Source organism: Equus caballus, chromosome 22 (assembly GCF_041296265.1).
Source record: "Equus caballus isolate H_3958 breed thoroughbred chromosome 22, TB-T2T, whole genome shotgun sequence".
NCBI classification, from domain to species: domain Eukaryota; kingdom Metazoa; phylum Chordata; class Mammalia; order Perissodactyla; family Equidae; genus Equus; species Equus caballus.
Window position 1 is genome coordinate 1,021,891 of NC_091705.1, and position 23,113 is coordinate 1,045,003.

The window sequence follows — 23,113 nt, forward strand, 5'->3', positions numbered from 1 at the left end:
GCATGAAGGAAAAACCACCTTTGGAACACACGAGGTCCTAAGTTAACTTAAGGAGACTACACCACCTATAACGCCAGCATACAATTCCACAGAAACCCAAGTATGTCAGGTTTTTTTTTTAAGGAAAAAGAAGTCTGATATTTTTTCTTTTTTAAAGAAAAAGAGCCTAACTATTATTATTTTTTTTAGTGGTCATCTTTTCTAAGGACAGTTTACATCCTAGACCGCACAACTGACAAAGCATCTGCAATACAACAGCTTTGGAAGACTGTCCATGTGGTACCATTTTTCCCCACCTAAGCCGAAGAGCAAGCCCCAGCCACGCAGTAGTCACCTGTGTGCACCCACCAGCCCTGGGGAAAAGCACCCTCAGGACAAACAGCCTTCAACTGGGAAGGGGCACGAGGAAACTTCCTGGGTAATCAAAATGTTCTATTTCTTGATCTGGGTGAGGACATAGAAATATATAAACCATTATGAAAATGAACTCAATAAAATTAAAGGAAAAATGGACACAGAGCACTTACCGAAATTCAAGAAAATCAGTTTGGCCTGTATCCCAGGACACAGTTTGATGAGAAACGGAATGGCAAAGTACAACCCCAAAACAAAGAGCAGTATCTTCCTCAGTCGGAACCACAGGCCCTTTCGCCTGCAAGAGGAAAGAGATGACCAGGTCACAGGCAGTGGCACACGTGTGCTCTAGTTTATTAACAGTTGTGATCAACATCATTAACCAAGACCCACACACGCTTTTTCCCCACAACAATATTGCCAATAACAAGTGTGGCCTCCCACATGCTTTTGTTAAAATAATTATTTTAGTCTTTTAATTTGAGCTTAGAACTCTATTCGTGGGGGAGGGGTAAAATTTTTTTCCTGGAAGGCAAAAAAACAGTCTTGCTGATTTCCTACGCTTGCCCTGGGATGAGAACACAGCACAGGTATCAGATCCTCAGAAAGCGCCCAACCTGATGTCAGACCATAGCTGCAACTTCATCTCAGAAGAGAGCGGCTGCCTCTGGGCCTCATGATTGCTCTCCTGCAAGCCAGCCAGAGGAGTGGGTTACCCATGAGCGACGAGCTCCTGGTAGAAAGCACGTACATCAACAGAACCTGCCCAACAAGATTCTAGGAGGGAGCAGGGGGCTGAAAGCAAAGACTGTGGCTGTCACTGCGTCCTTGCATTTTCGAGTCCCTTATGGCACCACCCACTGGAGGCCCCTTCTCCAGGCACCTCAGGCCAGGTCACCATCCCAGGGTCTCAAGACCCTCTCATAATCCCTAACCAGCTCCAAGACTTCCTCATCCTCTTCCTGGTTCCCTTTCAAAAAGGCCCCTAGCCCAGAGATTCTCAAACTTCTTGGACTAAAGGCCTCTCTACAACTAAAAAATTGAAGACCCCAAAGAATGTCTGTTTATATGGTTTATATTTATTACTATTTGTTATTTGAGAAGTTAAAACAAAGATATTTAAAAAATATCTATTAATGCATCTAATAATAAAAAACCCATTACATGTTAATATAATTAACATTCACTATTTTAAAAAATGACTGTATTTTCCAACACAAAAACTTTTAGTGAGAAGAGTAGCATTTTTTAATAAATTTCTTTAAGCCATGCAAGCTTAACAGAAGACAGATGGACTCTCCTTCTGTTTCTATATTCAGTCTGTTGGGGTACCACCCATCCTGGAGCACCTGGAAAACACAGTGCTCCACGAGAGAATGAGAGTGGACATAGCAAATCACATCTTTGAGTCATTATGAAAACTGTCTTGACCTTATGGACACTCTGAAAGGATCTTGGGGACTCCCACGACCTTCCGGAGCACCCTTGGGAACCGCTGTCCTATCATATCAAGTCTAAACCTCATATCAAGGGACTGTTTCCAAGAAAATATTTAAGATGGTTTTAAAAATATACCTGGAACTGCCGACACATGCAACAATACAGATGAATCGCAAATGCATTATGCTAAATTAAATAAGACAGTCTCAAACGACTACATACTGTATGATTCCATTTATCTAAAATTCTAGAAAAGGCAAAACTATAGGGACAGAAAAACAGAATAGTGGTTGCTGGGAGGTGGGGACAGAGGGAGGAGATTGTAAGGGGCACAGGGAACTTTTGGAGTGATGAAAATATTTCTATCTTGATTGTGTTAAACAATTGCATACACTGTGGTAAATTTTAAGAAATGTAAATAATACCTCAATAAAGCTGATGACAAATATGCACATCTGATAATGGAATTCGTCCACTCATTCACCCGGTTTACTCAGGGTCATTACTGAGCACCCAGCACTCTTCAGGCGGTGGACAGTAAGGGCAGCAAAGGAGGGCATCTACATCCGTGCCCTGCTCTCAGCTCAGTGAGGCAGACACAAGGGCTCTGAGAGAGGCATCTGGTGCAGGGTAATCTGACTTAGTCTGAGCTGCCAGGGAAGGGGTCACGGGGAGGAAACACTAAGTTAGGAATACAGGAGTTAACTAGATGATGTGGGAAAACAGTTTAAAATGGCATCTTAAATTTCATGCACAATCTGCCCTTTCAATGAGGAAAGGCGCATAATACTGTGGTTAAAGGTGACGGCTCCGAAGTTGGATGATCTGATACCAACATCCAAGCTACCACTTACTAGCTGTGCAATCTTGGGCAAGTTACTTAACATCTCTGAGCCTTGGTTTCCTTCCTGCATGGTGAGCATAAAAATGGTGCCTCCTTTGCGGGGCTCCGGGAACGATTACACATAATAATGTAGATAGAACATGCACACGAGTCCCTGGCACCAGGTCCACAATATATCTCAGCTGCCATCACGATCTTTTTCTTCTGTTGGAGCAAAGAGCAGGGTCTGGGCACAGTGAATGTCCCTGAAAAGTGGGAAGTTGAGCGTAATGTGAGAGGTCCGAAGAGGCCAAGGATTCGGGACTTTATTCTGAGAGAAAACAGAGAGCCCATCAAAAAGGAAATAGCCTGCAGTCAGAGGCAGGACCACCAAACGCTGGACGCAAAGCTTGTGTGTGGGTCTCTGTCTCAACCACCGTGGCCACTCCTGTATCCCCCCAAAACTAGCTCACTCACCTGCAGCGCCCACATAAACCTCTGCCCTACTGTAAGGTGTTCAGACAGCCTGCAAGTTCACGCCCTGAGAGAAAGGAAAGCAGATGTCCACACAAAGACTTGTTTGACAGTATTCATGGGAGCCTGGCCTATGACAGCCAGACACCGAGACAACCACAACGTCCAGACGGCTGACTGGGCAAAGAAACCACGGTGTGTCCTCAGCACGGAACACTGCACAGCAATAAAAAGCAGTCAACTATCGATACGCGCAACCACATGGATGAATCTCAAAATAACTACTGAGGGGAAGCAGCCAACGAGATGGCCAGATCACAGCAGACTCTTGCTTTGATATATTAGTTCACCTCAAGAGTATTCCTAGTCATTAGTAAAGTCAGTATTTTCTTTTCTGGGCTATTTCAAAGTGAGGCTTCTCCCATAAACGGTGGCTTTTCACCTTCTTTATATTTTGAAATAGTTTATATAAGATGGGAATTATCTGTTTCTTCCAAAGTTAAAAGAATTTTTGAAGAAGCAAGAAAACAACATCTAGGGAAAACTTTTTAATTTTCTTCATTTCTTAAGTAATTGTTACCCACTTCTTGTGACAATTTAGTTAACATTCTCAGAAATTCCCTCAGTTGCAATCTTCACTTATTTCTGGTAATACTGCTATCGACGTAGTTGCTCCTTGCTAGAGCCATTCACTGTGCTTGGTCACTGACAAGACTGAACGCATCCCGCACAGCTGAGGGACAGCGTCGCCTCCATCTAGTGCCCGCATGCGGCCTGGTATCATCACAGAGGTCCACCTTTCTCCACACTTCACACATCCATGTGCAAAGGAGCAATTTTTGGCATAGCCTGTACATGATTCAGTGTGCTTTTCTCTAAGGGTTACTCATATTATCAGCATCATAAACAAATAGCCAGAATCACCTGTCATGAAACAGAAGGGAACTGTAAAAATGAACACAATGGATGAACTGAGAGCCCAGCAACTGCACTCGGGCATTTACTCCAGAGAAATGAAGGCTTATTTTTATGCAGGAATTTGTACACGACTGTCTATAGCAGCTGTGTTCGTAACAGACATAACCCAGACGGCTTTCAACAGGTAAATGGATAAACTGCGGTCCACACAAACCATGAAACACTGCTCCACAACAAAAAGGAATAAACTACTGATCATGTGACAAGCTGGATGAACCTGGGAATTTTGCTGAGTCAAAAAAGTCCATCAAGAGGGGGCAGAGCAAAATGGCGGGGTGAGCTGACCTGGGATTCTCTCCCCTCCAAAATACAACAAAAGATTGGAAGAACTGAATTTCAGAGAATAAACATAATGCCAGCTTGTTAGAGACCTACAAGACCAAGAAGGCAGAGATCATAAACCTTGCTTACACCCTCGGAGGCGCTGGAACGGTAGGAGAGAACATCGCTCCCTCCCCTAGAGTCTGCGATTGCTGCGGCACGGGTCGGGAGGGAGCGGGGGAGGGGCCGCGCGACCGGGGGGTCATCCAGGACTCCTGCCGCTGATTCAGTGGAGACCCGCTGACAGGGGGGAAAGCTTCCGTCCGCAGGGATCCCATAAATCAAGGGCCTTGGGAGACCAGAGAACAGAACTGATCTGAACCCAGACCGGCGCATGTGAGTAACAGCTCCTCCCCCCTAACAAAGCCAGTGGGCGCAGCCATCTTGCCCCAAGGCGGAGAGCTAACACGCCGCTCTCGACCCCCATCTAGTGGCGACAGACTGTAACTGCAACTGAATTCTACCACCATGCGAAAAAACCGCTCCTCTACCTTCCAGCAATTTATAAAAGCCCCAGACCAGAAGGAAAACAATAAAAACACAGAATTAAGTCCCGAGGACTTGGAATCAGGTAAACTAAGTGATAATGAATTCAGAGCAGCTATAATCAAAAAACTCAATGAGGTAGAGAGAAAGAGAAACAAGCCAAGTTCTGGAGTTACTTCACATAAGAGATTGAAATCATAAAGAAGAATCAAACAGAATTACTTGAGATGAAAAACACAATGGACCAGATAAAACAGAATACGGATTCCCTGAATGCCCGTGTAGACAACCTAGAGGAGCAAATCAGCATAATCGAGGACAGACAGGCTGAATGGCGCCAGACAGAGGAAGAAAGAGAACTAAGAATGAAAAAAAATGAGGAAAATCTCCAAGAGATAATGGATTCAATGAGGAGTAAGAACATAAGGATCATAGGAATTCCTGAGAATATGGAAAAGGAAAATGGAGCAGAAAGTGTGCTTAATGAAATTATTGAAGAGAATTTCCCAAATCTAGGGATCAACGGAGAAATGTGTGTAGAGGAGGGTTTTAGATCTCCTAGATTTGTCAATGTAAAAAGACCCACCGCAAGGCACATAATAGTAAAGTTGGCAAATAGGAATGATAAGGAAAGAATACTCAGGGAAGTAAGAAAAAAAAAGAGAATAACCTATAAAGGAGCCCCTATCAGACTGTCAGCGGATTTCTCTACAGAAACCCTACAAGCTAGGAGAGAATGGAGTGATATATTCAAAGCTTTAAAGGATAAAAACCTTCAGCCAAGAATACTCTATCCAGCAAGAATTTCCTTCAGATATGAGGGACAAATTAAATCTTTTCCAGACAAACAAAAGTTAAGGGAATTTGTAACTAAAAGCCCTCCACTACAAGAAATCCTCAAGAAGGCTCTCATACTTGAAAAAAGAAAAAAGGGAGAAAGGGGACACAATCCACAGACTAGGGAGACCGATGGATAGAACCAGAACAGGATAGCAAATATTGAACTATAGCATTAGGGTAAAAATAAGGAAACTACCAAAACAAGGACGATCTTAGCACTCTAACTACAAATTAATAAGACGAGTTGGAATAAAAAATGAAAATAATTATTTAGGAGGGGAAGAGAAAAGGGTCTAAATCAGTATTGGTCGAGTAAGTAAGAGACCAACAGAGAATAGACTATATTATACACGAGATTCTAAATACAAACTTCAAGGTAGACACTAAAATAAAGTACAGAACAGAGTCACAAATCATAGATAAGGAAAAATCTAAGAAACCCAGCATAAGAAATTGCAGTATTAAATGGGTAGTCTAAAGCACACAGGAAAAGAAACACAGGAAAACAAGATAATGAGCGACAGATTGACAGCATGAAGTCCACATGCATCAATAATCACTCTCAATGTGAACGGATTGAACTCTCCAATAAAAAGACACAGAGTGGCAAAATGGATTAAAGAACAAGATCCAACAATTTGTTGCCTCCAGGAAACACACCTCAGCCCCAAGGACAAACACAGACTCAGGGTGAAGGGGTGGAGGACAATACTTCAAGCAAATAGCAAGGAAAAAAAGGCAGGTGTTGCAATTCTCATATCAGACCAAGTGGATTTCAAAATAAGACAGGTAAAGAGAGACACAGAGGGACAATATATAATGATCAAAGGGACACTTCATCAAGAAGAAATAACGCTTATAAATATCTATGCACCCAACACAGGAGCACCAAGATTCATAAAGCAACTATTAACAGACCTAAAGGAAGATGTTAAGAACAACACGATAATAGTAGGGGACCTCAACACCCCACTCACATCAATGGACAGATCATCCAGACAGAAAATCAACAAGGAAATAGTGGAGCTGAATGAAACACTAAAACAATTGGACTTAATAGACATATATAGATCACTCCACCCTGAAGGAGCTGAATACACATTCTTCTCAAGCGCACATGGAACTATTCTCTAGGATAGACCATATGTTGGGAAACAAGGCAAGCCTCTACAAATTTAAAAAAATTGAAATAATAACAAGCATCTTCTCAGATCATAGTGCTATAAGGCTAGAAATTAATTACAAGAAAAAAGCTGAGAAAGGCACAAAGATGTGGAGACTAAACAACACACTACTGAACAAGCAATGGATCATTGAAGAAATTAAAGAAGAAATAAAAAAATACCTGGAAACAAATGAAAATGATAGCATGCCATACCAACTCATATGGGATACAGCAAAAGCTGTATTAAGAGGAAAATTCATCGCAATACAGGCACATCTTAACAAACAAGAAAAATCCCAAATAAGCAACCTTAAAGCACACCTAACTGAACTAGAGAGAAAAGAACAAATGAAGCCCAAAGTCAGCAGAAGCAGAGAAATAATAAAAATCAGAGCAGAAATAAATACTATTGAAACGAAAAAGGCAGTAGAAAGGATCAATGAGACAAAGAGCTGGTTTTTTGAGAAGATAAATAAAATTGACAAACCACTAGCCAGACTTACAAAGAAAAAAAGGGAGAAAGCTCAAATAAACAAAATCAGAAATGAGCGAGGAGAAATAACAACAGACTCTGCAGAAATACAACAGATTATAAGAGAATACTACAAAGAACTATATGCCAACAGAATGGATAACCTAGAGGAAATGGATAAATTCCTGGACTCCTACAATCTCCCAAAGCTCACTCAAGAAGAGGCAGACAATTTGAACAGACCAATCACAAGGAAAGAGATTGAAACAGCCATCAAAAACATTCCAAAGAATAAAACCCCAGGACTAGATGGCTTTCCTGGGGAATTCTACCAAACTTTCAGAGAGGATTTAATACCTATCATTTTCAAGCTATTCCAAAAAATTAGGGAAGATGGAACACTTCCTAACACATTCTATGAGGCCAACATCACGCTGATACCAAAACCTGACAAGGACACCACGAAAAAAGAGAACTACAGGCCAATATCACTGATGAACATAGATGCAAAAATTCTAAACAAAATTTTGGCAACCAGAATTCAGCAATTCATCAAAAGAATCATACATCAGGATCAGGTGGGATTCATACCAGGGACACAGGGATGGTTCAACATCTGCAAATCAATCAACGTGATACACCACATCAACAAACTGAGGAATAAAAACCACATGATCATCTCAATAGATGCAGAGAAGGCATCTGACAAGATCCAACAGCCATTTATGATAAAAACTCTGAACAAAATGGGCATAGAAGGAAACTACCTCAACATAATAAAGGCCATATACGACAGACCCATAGCCAACATCATACTCAATGGGCAAAAACTGAACCCCATCCCCCTGAAATCAGGAACGAGACAAGGATGCCCTCCTTCACCACTCCTATTTAACATAGTGCTGGAGGTCCTGGCCAGAGCAATTAGGCAAGAAAAAGGAATAAAAGGAATCCAAATAGGGAGGGAAGAAGTGAAACTCTCGCTGTTTGCAGAGGACATGATCTTATATATAGAAAACCCCAAAGAATCCATTGGAAAACTGTTAGAAGTAATCAACAACTACAGCAAAGTTGCAGGGTATAAAATCAATTTGCATAAATCAGTAGCATTTCTATACTCCAGTAATGAACCAACAGAAAAAGAACTCAAGAATACAATACCATTTACAATCGCAACAAAAAGAATAAAACACCTTGGGGTAAATTTAACTAAGGAAGTGAAGGACCTATATAACGAAAATTACAAGGCCTTTCTGAGAGAATTGGATGACGACATAAGGAGATGGAAAGACATTCCATGTACCTGGATTGGAAGAATAAACATAGTTAAAATGTCCATTCTACCTAAAGCAATCTACAGATTCAACGCCATCCCAATCAGAATCCCAATGACATTCTTTACAGAATTAGAACAAAGAATCCTAAAATTCATATGGGGCAACAAAAGACCCCGAATTTCTAAAGCAATCCTGAGAAAAAAGAACAAAACAGGAGGCATCACAATCCCTGACTTCAAAACATACTACAAAGCTACAGTAATCAAAACAGCATGGTACTGGTACAAAAACAGGTGCACAGATCAATGGAACAGAATTGAAAGCCCAGAAATAAAACCACACATCTATGGACAGCTTATCTTTGACAAAGGAGCTGAGGGCATACAATGGAGAAAAGAAAGTCTTCTCAACAAATGGTGCTGGGAAAACTGGAAAGCCACATGTAAAAGAATGAAAATTGACCATTCTTTTTCACCATTCACCAAAATAAACTCAAAATGGATCAAAGACCTAAAGGTGAGACCTGAAACCATAAGGCTTCTGGAAGAAAACATAGGCAGTACACTCTTTGACATCAGTATTAAAAGGATCTTTTCGAACACCATGCCTTCTCAGAGAAGGGAAACAATAGAAAGAATAAACAAATGGGACCTCATCAGATTAAAGAGCTTCTTCAAGGCAAATGAAAACAGGATTGAAACAAAAAAACAACCCACTAACTGGGAAAAAATATTTGCAAGTCATATATCTGACAAAGGCTTAATATCCTTAATATATAAAGACCTCTCATAACTCAACCACAAAACATCAAACAACCCAATCAAAAAATGGGCTGGAGACATGAACAGACATTTCTCCAAAGAAGATATACTGATGGCCAATAGGCAAATGAAAAGATGCTCATCATCGCTGATCATCAGGGAAATGCAAATCAAAACTACACTAAGATATCACCTTACACCCGTTAGAATGACAAAAATATCTAAAACTAATAGCAACAAATGTTGGAGAGGTTGCGGAGAAAAAGGAACCCTCATACACTGCTGGTGGGAATGCAAACTGGTGCAGCCACTATGGAAAACAGTATGGAGATTCCTCAAAAAACTAAAAATAGAACTACCATACGATCCAGCCATCCCACTACTGGGTATTTATCCAAAGAGCCTGAAGTCAGCAATCCCAAAAGTCCTGTGCACCCCAATGTTTATTGCAGCACTGTTTACAATAGCCAAGACGTGGAAGCAACCTAAGTGCCCATCAACAGACGAATGGATAAAGAAGATGTGGTACATATATACAATGGAATACTACTTAGCTGCAAAACAGAACAAAATCATTCCATTTGCAATAACATGGATGGACCTTGAGAGAATTACGTTAAGTGAAATAAGCCAGCGAGAGAAAGATAATCTGTGTATGACTCCACTCATATGAGGAATTTAAAACTATGGACCAAGAACAGTTTAGTGGATACCAGGGGAAAGGTGGGGTGGGGAGTGGGCACAAAGGGTGAAGTGGTGCACCTACAACATGACTGACAAACATTAATGTACAATTGAAATTTCACAAGATTGTAACCTATCGATAACTCAACAAAAAAAAAAGTCCATCAATCTCAAAAGGTTACATTTTGTATGACTCAGTTTATATACTATTCTTGAAATGACAAAATGACGGAGATAAAGAGCAGATTAGTGGTTGCCCGGGCTCACGGAGGGGAGGGAGAGGAGGGTGGCTGTGAAGGGGTGGCTTGAAGGAGCCTGGTGGTGGTGGAGCAGGTGAGTGAGTGCCTTGATGGGGTGGTGGTTCCATGAAGCCACACACGTAATGAAACTGCAGAGCATTATAGACACGCATGTGCGCGCACACGTGTACACGCGCACACACACAATGAATGCGTTTTAAACTGGTGAAATCTGAATAAGCTCTATGGATTGCATCAATGTCAACTTTCTGGGGTTGGTTTTGTACTATGGTTGTTTAATATGTTATCACTGAGGGAGGCTGGGAGATGGGAGCACTGGACTTCCCCATCCATTTCTGTGCAATGTCCTATGAATCTATAAATATTCCAAACTAAAAAGGTAGGGCCGGCCTGATGGCATGGTGGCTAATTTCGTGTGCTCCATTTTGATGGCCTGGGGTTCATGGGTTCGGATCCTGGGCACAGACCTACACACTGCTCATTAAGCCATGCTGTGGCGGCATCCCACATACAAAACAGAGGAAGATGAGCACAGACGTTAGCTCAGTGACAATCTTTCTCAAGCAAAAAGAGGAAGATTGGCAACAGATGTTAGCTCAGAGCCAATCTTCATCACCAAAAAGAAAGTAAACAAACAAATAAGTAAAAAGGTAAAAAGCAAACAAAAACAAATATTGGAAAGAAATCAGTCACTAAATCCAAAAAATAGGAAGTAAACAAAATATAAGTAATCATTAATCATCTGATCAATTTGCTAGACTTCATATGTGATCTCAATCTGTCCAGTAAACATTAGCCCCCTTTTCACAGATTAGGACACCAAGTCCCAAGGAGAAGAGTAACTTGCCCAAGGCCATACCCCAGGACAAGAAGCCTGGAATACTGTGCAGGGGCAGGCCAAGCTGACTCCTGCCTCCATGTTCCTCCCAGCCTACTGAGCCTCCCGCCCCCACCTGAGCCATCTTCATCCTGGCCTCTCTTTCTGGAGAGCTGACCCAAACCAGAGGCAAGAAGCCCAGAGCACCCAACATGCAATCTGGGATTTTCTCTTAAGCGATGACAGATTTTTAGACATTTTTTGATATGGAACTTTTTAACAAATTATTTGAGAAAAGGACAACTTGTACAATTTACAACTTCCTGCAGCTTCCTAGAAGAGCAGACCCTAGAGCAATCCTTGGTTGCACTTGTTGGTAAAGATGTGTGATGGAGGCTAAGAGGAGCCAAGATCTGTATTTGAGAGGGATGGGATGGGTAGAAAAGGCGTCTAGGAAAGGCCAACGGGTCTGGAGAAGGATGCTCAGAGCCTGCATCGGAGATGAGGAGGCTGCAGGCTGATATTCAGCCAGTTCCAGGGTGGTACTGGTGAAAGAACAGACAAATAGATCAATGGAACAGAAGAGAGAGCTCAGAAATGGACTCAAATAAATATAATCAACTGATCTTTGACAAAGGTGCAAAGGTAATACAACGGAAAAAAGATAATCTGATTTACAAATGGTGCTGAAAATGGACATCCACATGCAAAACAATGAACCTAGACTCAGACCTACACCCTTCACAAAACTAACTCAAAATGGACCACAGAGCTAAATGTAAAATGTGAAGCTATAAAATTCCTAGAAGATAACAAGAGACAATCTAGGTGATCCTGGGTATGATGATGACGTTTTAGATATAACACCAAAGGTACAATTCTTAAAAGAAATAATTGATAAGCTAGATTCCATTAAAACTTAAAACTTCTCCTCTGCCAAAGACAGTGTCAAGAGAATGAGAAGACATGCCATAGACTGGGAGAAAATATTTGCAAAAGACACATCTGATAAAGGACTATTATCTGAAATATACAAAGGACTCTTAAAACTCATTAATGAGGGGCCGGCCTGGTGGTGTAGTAGTAAAGTTCAACGCGCTCAGCTTTGGTAGCCTGGGTTCGCAGGTTTGGATCCCCAGTGCGGACCTACACCACTCACCAAATCATGCTGTAGTGGCAGCCCACATACAAAATAGAGGAATACATGGTAGCTCAGGGCCAATCTTCCTCAAGCAAAAAGAGGAAGACTGGCAACAGGTGTTAGCTCAGGGCCAATCTTCTTCACAAAAAAACAAGAAAAGAAACCTTCAACAATGAGAAAACCAACCACCCAGTTAAAAAAATTGGCAAGGGGCCGGCCCAGTGGTGCAGTGGTTAAGTTCACACGTTCCACTTCTTGGTGGCCCAGGGTTTGCTGGTTCGGATTCTGGGTGCGGACACGGCACCACTTGGCAAGCTATGCTGTGCTAGGTGTCCCACATATAAAGTAGAGGAAGATGGGCACGATGTTAGCTCAGGGCCAGGCTTCCTCAGCAAAAAAGAGGAGGTACACTTAAAAGTGGTTACAATGCCCAATTTTATGTTATGTATATTTTATTCCAATTAAAGAAAAATCAAATTCAGGGAACACAATAAAAGATTAATGTAATATGCCACATAGATTTTACTCCAGGTGCATAAAGATCAGCCAGAGTCACAAGGCGTAGTCAGAGAATAAAGGAGAGGTGCTAAAAAGGTTAATAAAGTTCAACATGCAGTCCCAATAATAAACACTTAACAGAATAGGAATAGAGGACATTCCCTTAGATGATAACATTCATACCTATCTCACACCAGTAACCAAAACCAAGCGGCACTTAGGGGTAAAAGACTATACAGAGATAGGATGTTCAGTACCATCAGCGTGATTTAACACTATTCTGGAAGTATAATTTAAAATAATAAGGTAAGAGAAAATACCGAGTATAACTATAAAAACTGGAAGAGAATACTACCTAAACCAATCTACAGATTCAATGCAATCCCAATTAGAATCCCAATGACATTCTTCACAGAAATAGAAGACAGAATCCTAAAATTCAAATGGGTCAGCAAAAGACTCCAAAGAGCTAAAGCACTCCTGAGAAACAAGAACACAGCTGGAGGCATCAGAATCCCTGACTTCAACATATACTACAAAGCTATCATAATCAAAACAGCACAGTACTGGTATAAAAACAGGTGCACAGATCAATGGAACAGAACTGAAAGCCCAGAAATAAAACCACACACCTACAGACAGCTAATCTTCAACGAAGGTGCCAAGAGCATATAATGGAGAAAGGAAAGTCTCTTCAACAAACGGTGTTGGGAAAACTGGACAGCCACATGCAAAATAATGAAAGTAGACCATTCTCTTATGCCATTCACAAAAATAAACTCAAAATGGATCAAAGACTTAAAGGTAAGACCTGAAACCGTTAAGACTTCTAGAAGAAAATATAAGCAGTACACTCTTTGACATCAGTCTTAAAAGGATCTTTTTGGACACCCTCTTTTCTCAGACAAGGGAAACAAAAGAACAACAAGTGGGACTTCATCAGACTAAAGAGCTTCTACAAGGCAAGGGAAACCAGGATTGAAATGAAAAGATAACCCACCAACTGAGAAAAAAATATTTGCAAATCATATATCCAACAAGGGGTTAATCTCCACAATATATAAAGAACTCACACAACTCAACAACAAAAAAATCACACAAACTGATCAAAAAATGAGCAGAGGATATGAACAGACATTTCCCCAAAGAAGACATATGGATGGCCAATAGGCACATGAAAAGATGCTCAACATCACTGATTATCAAATGCAAATCAAAACTATACTATGATACCACCTTACACCCAATAGAATGCCTATAATCACCAAGACAAAAAAGAACAAATTCCTTCCGCTGTTAGGAATGCAAACTGGTTCAGCCACTATGGAAAACAGTATGGAGATTTCTCAAAAAACTAAAAATAGAATTACCATATGACCCAGCCACCCACTGCTGGGCATCTATCCAAAGAACTTGAAATCAGCAATTCAAAGAGACTTATGCACCACTATATTCATTGCAGTGCTATTCACAATAGCCAAGAGATGGAAGCAACCCAGGTGCCCACTGACTGATGATTGGATAAAGAAGATATGGCATATATATACATACACACACACACACACACACACACACACACACACACACACACACAATGGAATACTACTCAGCCATAAAAATGACAAAATCGTCCCATTCACAACAACATAGATGGACCTTGAGGGTATAATGTTAAGTGAAATAAGCCAGACAGAGAAAGACAAACACCATATGATTTCACTCATATGTGGAAGATAAACAAACACATGGACAAAGAGAACAGATTAGTAGTTACCAGGGGGGAAGGGGGTGGGGGGTGGGCACAAAGGGTGAAGGGGCACACCTATAAGATGACTGACAAATAATAATGTACAACTGAAATTTCACATTGTAAACTATCATAACCTCAATTTTAAAAAAAGAGAAAAGAAAAAGAAAATTGGAAAAGATAGCTCATAGTTGTCTATCTATATTAAAATACTCACGAGACTCAACTGAAAACCTAAAACATTAATGCTTCAGAAAATGACCAGTTACCAAATAAATTCCATTAGCTTTCCTACATACCAGGATTTACAAGTTAAAATATGCATAGAGAAAAGGTCCACATCACAACAGAAAACAATTTTTTAATTTCCCAAGAATCATCTTAACAAGAAATTAGAAATCTAGGGAACTTTGGTCAGGAATATGATGTAAGATTTGGTATAATGATGAAACGGTATGTTCTTTTGTGGGAAGATTTAATATTTCAAGATGTCTTTTCTCTTTTTGATGCTATTGTACATGAAGTTATTTTCTTAATTTAATTTCTGGATTATTCATTGCAAATGTACACAAATACTATTTATTCTGTATATTGGACCTTGTTATCCTGCAACCTTGCTGAACTTGTTTATGAGTTTTAATAGTTTTTTAGTAGATTCCTTAGGATTTTCTAAATATAAGATTATATCATAGGCAAATAGAAACAGTTTTACTTCTTCCTCTCCAATCTGGATACCTTTTATTTCTTGCCTAATTGCTCTGGCTAGAATCTCCAAAACAAAGTTGAATAGAGGTGGTAAGAGTAGACATCTTTGTCTTATTCCCGACAACAGTGAGAAAGCATTTAGTCTTCATTATAATGGATGATGTTAGCCGTGGGTTTTTGTAGATGTCCTTTATCAGGCTAATCAAGTTCCCTTCTGTTCCTAGTTTGCTGAGTGACTCTATCATGAAAGGGTGTTGGATTTTGTCAAATGTTTTTTCTGCATCTCTTGAGATGATCATGTGATTTTTGTCCTTTATTCTATAAATATGCTATATCTCATTGATTTGGGGATGTTAAACCAATTTTGTACTCCTGGATAAATCTCATTTCTTCATGGTGTATAATACTTTTGATACATTGATGGATTTGGTTTGCTACTATTTTGTTGAAGATTTTTGCATCTATGTTCATAAGAGAGATTGTCTGCAGCTTTGTTTTCTTGTGATGTCTTTGTCTAGTTTTGGTATCAGGGTGACATGAACTTTATGAAATAGGTTTGGGAGAATTTCCTCCACTTCCATTTTTGGGAGAGTTTGTGAAGAATTCGTATTAATTCCTCTTTAAATGTTTGGCAGAATTTACCAGTGAAGTCATCTGGACCTGGGTTTTTCTTTGTGGGTAATTTTTTTTCATTATTATTACTAATTCAATCTCTTTACTTGTTACAGGTCTATTCAGAGTTTCAGTTTCTTCTTAAGTCAGTTTCAGTACTTTGTATTTCCAGGAATTTGTCCATTTCATCTAAGTTATCTAGTTTAGTGGCATACAATTGTTTACAGTATTTCCTTATGATCCTTTTTATTTCTGTAAGACTAAAAGTAATGTCCCAACTTTCTTTTCAGATTTTAGTTATTCGCACTTTCTCACTTTTTTCTTGGTCAGTCTAGCTAAAGGTTTGCCAATTGTGTTATCTTTTCAAAAAACCAACTTGGTTTTGTTGGCTTTCTCTATTGTTTTTCTATTCTTTATTTCATTAATTTCTGCTCTACTCTTTATTTCTTTCCTTCTGGTTGTTTTAGATTTACTTTGTGCTTTTTCCAGTGTTTTAAGGTAGAGAGTTAGCTTATTGATCTGAGATCTTTTTAAAATATAGGTATTTACAGTTATAAATTTTCCCCTAAGTACTGCGTTAGCTGCATCCTATAAACTTTGGTTTGTTGTGTCTTCATTTTCATTCATCTCAAGGTAGTTTCTTTCTTTTTTTGTTTTTAAAGATATTATTTTTCCTTTTTCGCCCAAAGCCCCCTGGTACATAGTTGTATATTTTTAGTTGTGGGTCCTTCTAGTTGTGGCATGTGGGACGCCACCTCAGTATGGCTTGATGAGTGGTGCCTTGTCCGCGCCCAGGATTCGAACTGGTAAAACCCTGGGCCGCTGAAGCAGAGTGCGCAAACTTAACCACTCGGCCACGGGGCCGGCCCCCTCAAGGTAGTTTCTAATTTCCCTTGTGATTTCTTCTTCGGTTCATTGGGTATAAGGCATCTATTCTCATAAAATTATTAATGACCCTTAATATAAGAGATGCAGCTTAAACATATAAAATGCTGGTTGCTAGTACTGACACTGGGGAAATTGAAAACCATATCTGACTAACAGTGTCAAAAATCCTCCTTGACAGATATTCACTGAATTGATTTTAGTATGCACTAATGCTTGAAAAACACTGTCCTGAGTGATCTCAACATGGAGCAGGGCAGAAGGAGAGAGAGCAAGGAGCTAAAAGCTTCTCCTAGGAAAGGAGTGCAAACTCAGATGCCACCAGGGAGCAAGGAAGAAAACGGAAGTACAGGGACTGGTTTTCCCTTAGATAATGGGGAGAGAACATGCTCCACCTAAAGGCAGATGTTTTCACTTCGAAGTAATCTTTATATCACTTCTGGTGGGTTATTGGTTCTCATACTGCATACTACTGAAGGGTCCTAGAGCTGCTGAGCCCAACCGCCTGCAGAAGGGTAGTACATGGCCTAGGCATCCGGAGCGAGGCAAGCTTCCACTCCTGAGGTAACTCACAGCCATGTAGTAACTCGAGGACTGGACTTTTTAAATTTTTTTTCTGAGGATGATCAGCCCTGAGCTAGCATCTGTGCCAATCTTCCTCCACTTTATATGTGAGTTGTCACCACAGCATGGCTGACGAGTGGAGTAGGTCCAAGCCCAGAATCTGAACCTGGGCTGCTGAAGTGGTGTGTGCCAAACTTAACCACTATGCCATGGGGCTGGCCGTGAGGACTTAACCTTTTTTTCCTTAAACACGTTTTTAGATAATATCTGGACCAGTATTCTTCAATTTCTTTTGCTGTCTGACCCCTAAAAGAATTTTAAAACTGTGTATCTCTTTGCACAATTTTAAGTTGACATCTAAAATTTGTTATAAGTTTAAATAGAGAGGATATAATTTTTGGTATATAGTAAATACTGATGATTTTAAATTTACAACTCTCTTAAATGTATACAACAGAATCAAACTACCACAGTGACTTAATACCTACCATCACCCATTTTGAAAATACATGAATAAGCCATTTATTAGTTCAGAAACCTTTTGTGGATCCTTTTCCTATTTCAACTTGTATTCTCATTTTACTTCCAAAATAGAATATTATCTTAATGTAGTATATTTTATGCTTCAAACTACTTGTTGACATTCTTGTCATATCCCTCTTGAACAAAAATATGTATATAAATAGAAATTTTTAAGAATTTATATATCTGTAGCAATAAGGTTCTACATTAAATGGTTTTCTTCTAGATTGAATTATCATTATAATTACTATACACATTACTCAAAATGACAAATAGGTTATATTTTTGGTACATAATTATTAAGCATAAAGAGCAAAGTTTTATTGAAAAATGCCTTTCTAAATGAGGTAGATTCCACTACTTTTCCAAACGCATCATGTTCCTAGATATATATTATTGATAGAATAAAAGCAGGAGTTGGCATTAATTCTGTTTCTAACTTTTTAAAAATGTAAGTGCTGCAAAGTTGTTCACATCAGTAAATGGCAATGGAAGTTTAGTATCACCAGTTCTTCACGGTTATATGCCAAAAATCACATAGTGGAAAAAACTTCTTTTTAATAAGGCGGTAGCTTAATCAAGCCATTTTTCTTTTGTTGACAGCAAAGAATTTGACACAACCTGACCTGAAAAGTAATTTTTATTCAGTCATCAGACATTCACTCAGTTTCTTAGCTTTTACCAAGATCTGAGCCTTCTCCACTATGCCTTGACCTTGGCCTGCCTTTAGCAAGAATCCTGTTAGGCCTGTTTAGCAGGAATCCAACTACCCTTAAAATCTCCTCTTAGTAATTTTCCATCCACTGATCCCCTTCTCCACTCATTGGCTATGAACCCTAAGGTGTCTCCTCACAAAGGCTTCCCTACAAGGACTGCACATGGAACTGGCCTCTTCTGCCCGGCTCCTTCTACCTCCTCCATGCCTCCATCCACCCTGCTAGGCCTTTCCCTCCCAGGCCTTTCCCTCCCACTCCAGCCCCTCACCTCCCAACAGTCACTACAACTTTAAGCCCCTGCCTCCATCAGGGGATGTTAAAGGACTCAGGGACTCCCAAAAGCAACCACGTGAGGCTGAACAGCAAAAATGACTAATTGGAAACAAGTTGGATATTTTTACCCACTCAGTTGGACTCTGGAGACACCCAGACTACTGCTCAGTATTTCTACAAAGTCCCTCACCTGAAATTTAGTTTACAACGTCCATAAGATTACATATCAGGGGAAAGAGAGATCTTAAAGGTTTCTTCCACAAATACTGTAAAAAGCATTAACCTTCATATTGAGCAAGTAATCTTAACTTGTTACATCTCCCCAAAATACAATTCAGATAAAAAATAAAGTAGGGCAGAGATGAGAATCAATTCTTATATAAGTTAGTGAGTTTTGTATTACTGTGTTTATGCCTGACTCATGGCTAAAATTTGAGAATGACAGCAAAAAGACCTCTATTCCCATCTGTCTGTATATTTATGTACATATGTACATGTTATATATTTGTGATATTTTCCTACTTCCGGATGGTATTATCAAATTAATTTATAAAATCCCTTAAAGGAGCTCTGTTCTAATTCGCTTAGAGAGAAATAAGTGCTTAAATTAAAAATTTCTAAAACTCTCAGAAGTATAGGAACTAACCCAAATATTTTTCAACTTCATGTGTAAATAAGACCAGTTTGGTATTGTCAGTTTAATAAAAACAGGTGTCTGCTGAGTTATCAGCATTAAGTATAACATAAACACACATCATTTGACTAATAAACTAAGGAGAAAAACAATCGAATGTATCTATTAGATTAAGATCATAAAAATTATAAATAAGTTCAACCAGAGAACAAAAGTACAAGTAAATTTGCAGTAAAATGAAGTGTTTGAAATCCATTATTTCATGTATATCAAGTGTAGTAATAAAACAACAAAAACCATGTATTTAATTCTAAGGTTTTTTGCTTTTGTAATTTTTTGTTACTTGCCTAACATACATGTGTTGTAAAAATAGTAAACAGGGAAGTAACTTGATGATGGCTACCTTTACTTGAATGTCTATGAAATTTTCATGAACAATCCAAGCATACTTGTTAAGAATAAGTGTAAGGGCCGGTCCCATGGCTGAGTGGTTAAGTTCGCACGCTCCAATTTCACAGCCCAGGGTTTCGCTGGGCGCAGACACAGCACAGCTCATCAAGCCATGCTGAGGCGGTGTCCCACATGCCACAACTAGAAGGATCCAAAACTAAAACTACACAACTATGTGCCAGGGGGCTTTGGGGATAAAAAGCAAAAATGAAATCTTTAAAAAAAAAGAAAAGAAGAAGTGTATTAGGTTGATGTAAGCGAAATAAAAGTCTTACAAATGGATTTTTCAACAATAATTATGTTTTATAATATATCTGCCTAAAAATAGTTTCAAAAATCTTTCTGGCAACTTGCAACTTTAAAGTTATGCTAAGTTAAGTAACAGATATTCATTAAACATCTAAATCATTTCTAAATAGGATAAAAAAACTTACGCTTAATAATGAATAATTCAGTGTAAGTTTATATACTTTTGGCTTTTCATTTTATACAGTACAGAGAAGATAAAGAGACTGGAGTCTGCTAATAAATATGTTCTTTTTGCCACTGAAAAATTTTACTATGAGGAAGCTAAACCTATAAAAATTGTGAAACAGTACATTCACAAAATTTGCTAATCATGCTACAAAATATTGATATGTGATACATAATTCAAAATTGTATGCAACCTAGTTTTCTCTATAAGACAAAGGTTACTAAGGGTTAAATTATAATTTATAATAATAATATCCAAATCCAAATATCCAAATGAAACTACTAGAAATAAGGGTAATGGGAAATAACTTTGCATGAAAAGTATACAAGGAATGTAGGATGCGTTTTTGTTAAGGGAAAAAGAGTAAGTTTTGTCCCAAAGTAAAATAATTGGTTGTTCCCGAAGGAGAAACAAGGAAAGAGTAGGACAAAACCTAGAAGGTTTCTGGAAAAGGAATTTTATTTTGGGTGGTCAAAGCTGGCTAGGATTGGATGGATTTATTTACAAGGCTTTAAAAAAAATGAGCTTAAGCATTAATAATACCTGATTGCAAAACTAGAGGTTGGTTGCCTCACTGTTATAATGAGAAAATCTTCTTGGGCTATAGGTCTGCTCTTAATAAAAGATTGTAAAATGGTTTTCTTTACATTTTAAGCAATCTGCGTAGAAAACAAAGATTTTATATGTTATCAAAATACTTTCCTATGTTTTATGTTAACCTTTATCATGTCTTTGACTATTTAAGAGAACCAAATATTCTTACTTTTAAAAGACCTAAGGTTGCTTTGTTACAATCATGTTACCTTCTGTAGCAACTTTTTAATTCTTTTAGTGTCACTTTGGTTAAACAAATAGCTAAGTATTGTTTCATAATGACCTATCATCCTATTTAGCTAAGTGTTCAAATCTTTAGACATTTTTGACAATTTGAGATATTTTGCCTTCCAAAAATCAAATCCTAAATAAAAAATAAGTAAAGATAAAAATAAAATCTTGATTTAAAACTGACTTTGGGATTTCCCAGAAGGCCCCTGGAAAGATCATAGTTTGTTCTTTACCTTGTAAAAAGACAGATGTTAAAAATAATTAGGTTTATTTGATATATTGAATTGCAATGAAGCACTGTCAAATAAGAAGTGCTTAATCTTCCCTAAGGTATATTTATACGAGAAAATACTATTAATGTAAATATTTCAGAAATTGTATCAAGTTTCTAGAAATTTGTCAATGCCCTCATTATCCACGATATACCCCATTATAATGTAGTCAAGTTGTAATTATGGTTAAGATTTAAAATGCTCTATGTCATAGGAAAAAATCAAATTTCCTTGTCAATTGTGTTATTTTTGTAATGAACTCTCATCAAATCTTTAACCACAGCCATTTTAAGTCTTTTGTCATCCACAGTTTCTGTTTTACACTGGTTACTCTCTGAAAGTGTTTGCAATCAGTTACAAGCCAGAGTGCTTTGTCGTCAACAAGGGGGATTGTCTTAGAGACCCTTGGAAAGGACTATGATAGATACTTTAGGGTATAGGCTTCTGATGGCGTTGCTTAAATAACTTTGAGACCATACAACTGGACTAAGGATTTCCAAAACTAGTGAAGAAGCTGACGGGTTCATAAAAACTGCTAACAGGACAAAAATTAATTGCATGGGACTGAATGAAATGATGAAGAATGATTTTTTTTAGTGGCTTTTGTTTGGAATATTGCTGATGTCTGAATGTTCTATTTTCTGGGTATAAAGCATTCCTTTCTGTTTTCTCTCAAGTTATCTATAACTTTTAACAGTTTACCAGATTATTTCTAAACAGAAACGAAACATTTATCTTCTCCCTACCTGATTTCTCTAGAATTCAGAAACTACAACTGAGTATTCTCATTTTCATGGCAATGTGATTACTTGTGTAAGTTCAATAAGAATCTGTCATCCTTTGCAGCAGCAGGCACCCTGACCCACGTGACTTCGAGAGGATAGTGCAAGAGCTTTTAAAAAGCATCCCCTTCCCATGCCCCCAGCAATGGCAGGTGGAACCTGCGACCAGAAGCATCAGGAACCACAGAAGAACCAGTGACCCAGCCCCGCGTGGTGGCACCCCTAACACCAGCTCTACCAGCATCAGGGGCTGTATAAAGTCCCTGGGTCTCCAGACCCCCAGCAGTGACAGTGACACCAGTGAATCAAGCACCCCTGGCAGTGGAGCAACCAGCACCCCCAGGCAACCCAGGATCAGCAGCACAGGTGGGGCACGGGGCAGCAGCATCCAAGGCCACAGAGAGCCAGGAGAAGTACACAAGACCCAGGTGACCCTAGAAGCAGCAGGAGTGCTTGCAGCCTGGTGACCCTGGTGGCAACACCCAAGACTGCAGTGACATTGTACGCAGCAAGGCACCAGCAATCCCAGAGAAACAAGCAGCACAAGGAGAGCACTGATGATGCCTCTGGCAGAGGCAGTGAAGGATGAAAAGTACAGGCTCTCAAACACCATCAGAAGCAGCTCAGAACCAAAGTAACCAAAGCTGTACCCAAATAAGAAAAGTGGTTACTACCACAAATGCACTGGCAGGGGATCAACTCACCAACACTATGAAGAACTACAGTAACACGGCAGAACAGAAGGAAAATGACAACTCTCCAGAAACCAAACTTGAAGTCACAGAAGATTACAATCGAACTGACAGAATTCAAAATAGCTGTCATAAAGAAACTCAAAAAGTTGGAAGAAAACTCAGAAA

The 23,113-nt window shown here is 39.1% G+C and overlaps 1 protein-coding gene across 4 annotated transcripts in view; it reads right to left on the minus strand.

The window, feature by feature from the left end:
- ABHD12 (abhydrolase domain containing 12, lysophospholipase) overlaps positions 1-23,113 on the minus strand; it is an 84,876-nt gene that overhangs the window by 24,374 nt on the left and 37,389 nt on the right. For all 4 annotated transcript variants that reach the window (XM_023625962.2, XM_023625960.2, XM_023625961.2 and 1 more), the window contains one exon: positions 528-652. In XM_023625962.2, the coding sequence (XP_023481730.1) occupies positions 528-652 (125 nt within the window). The remainder of the gene's footprint in view (positions 1-527; positions 653-23,113) is intronic.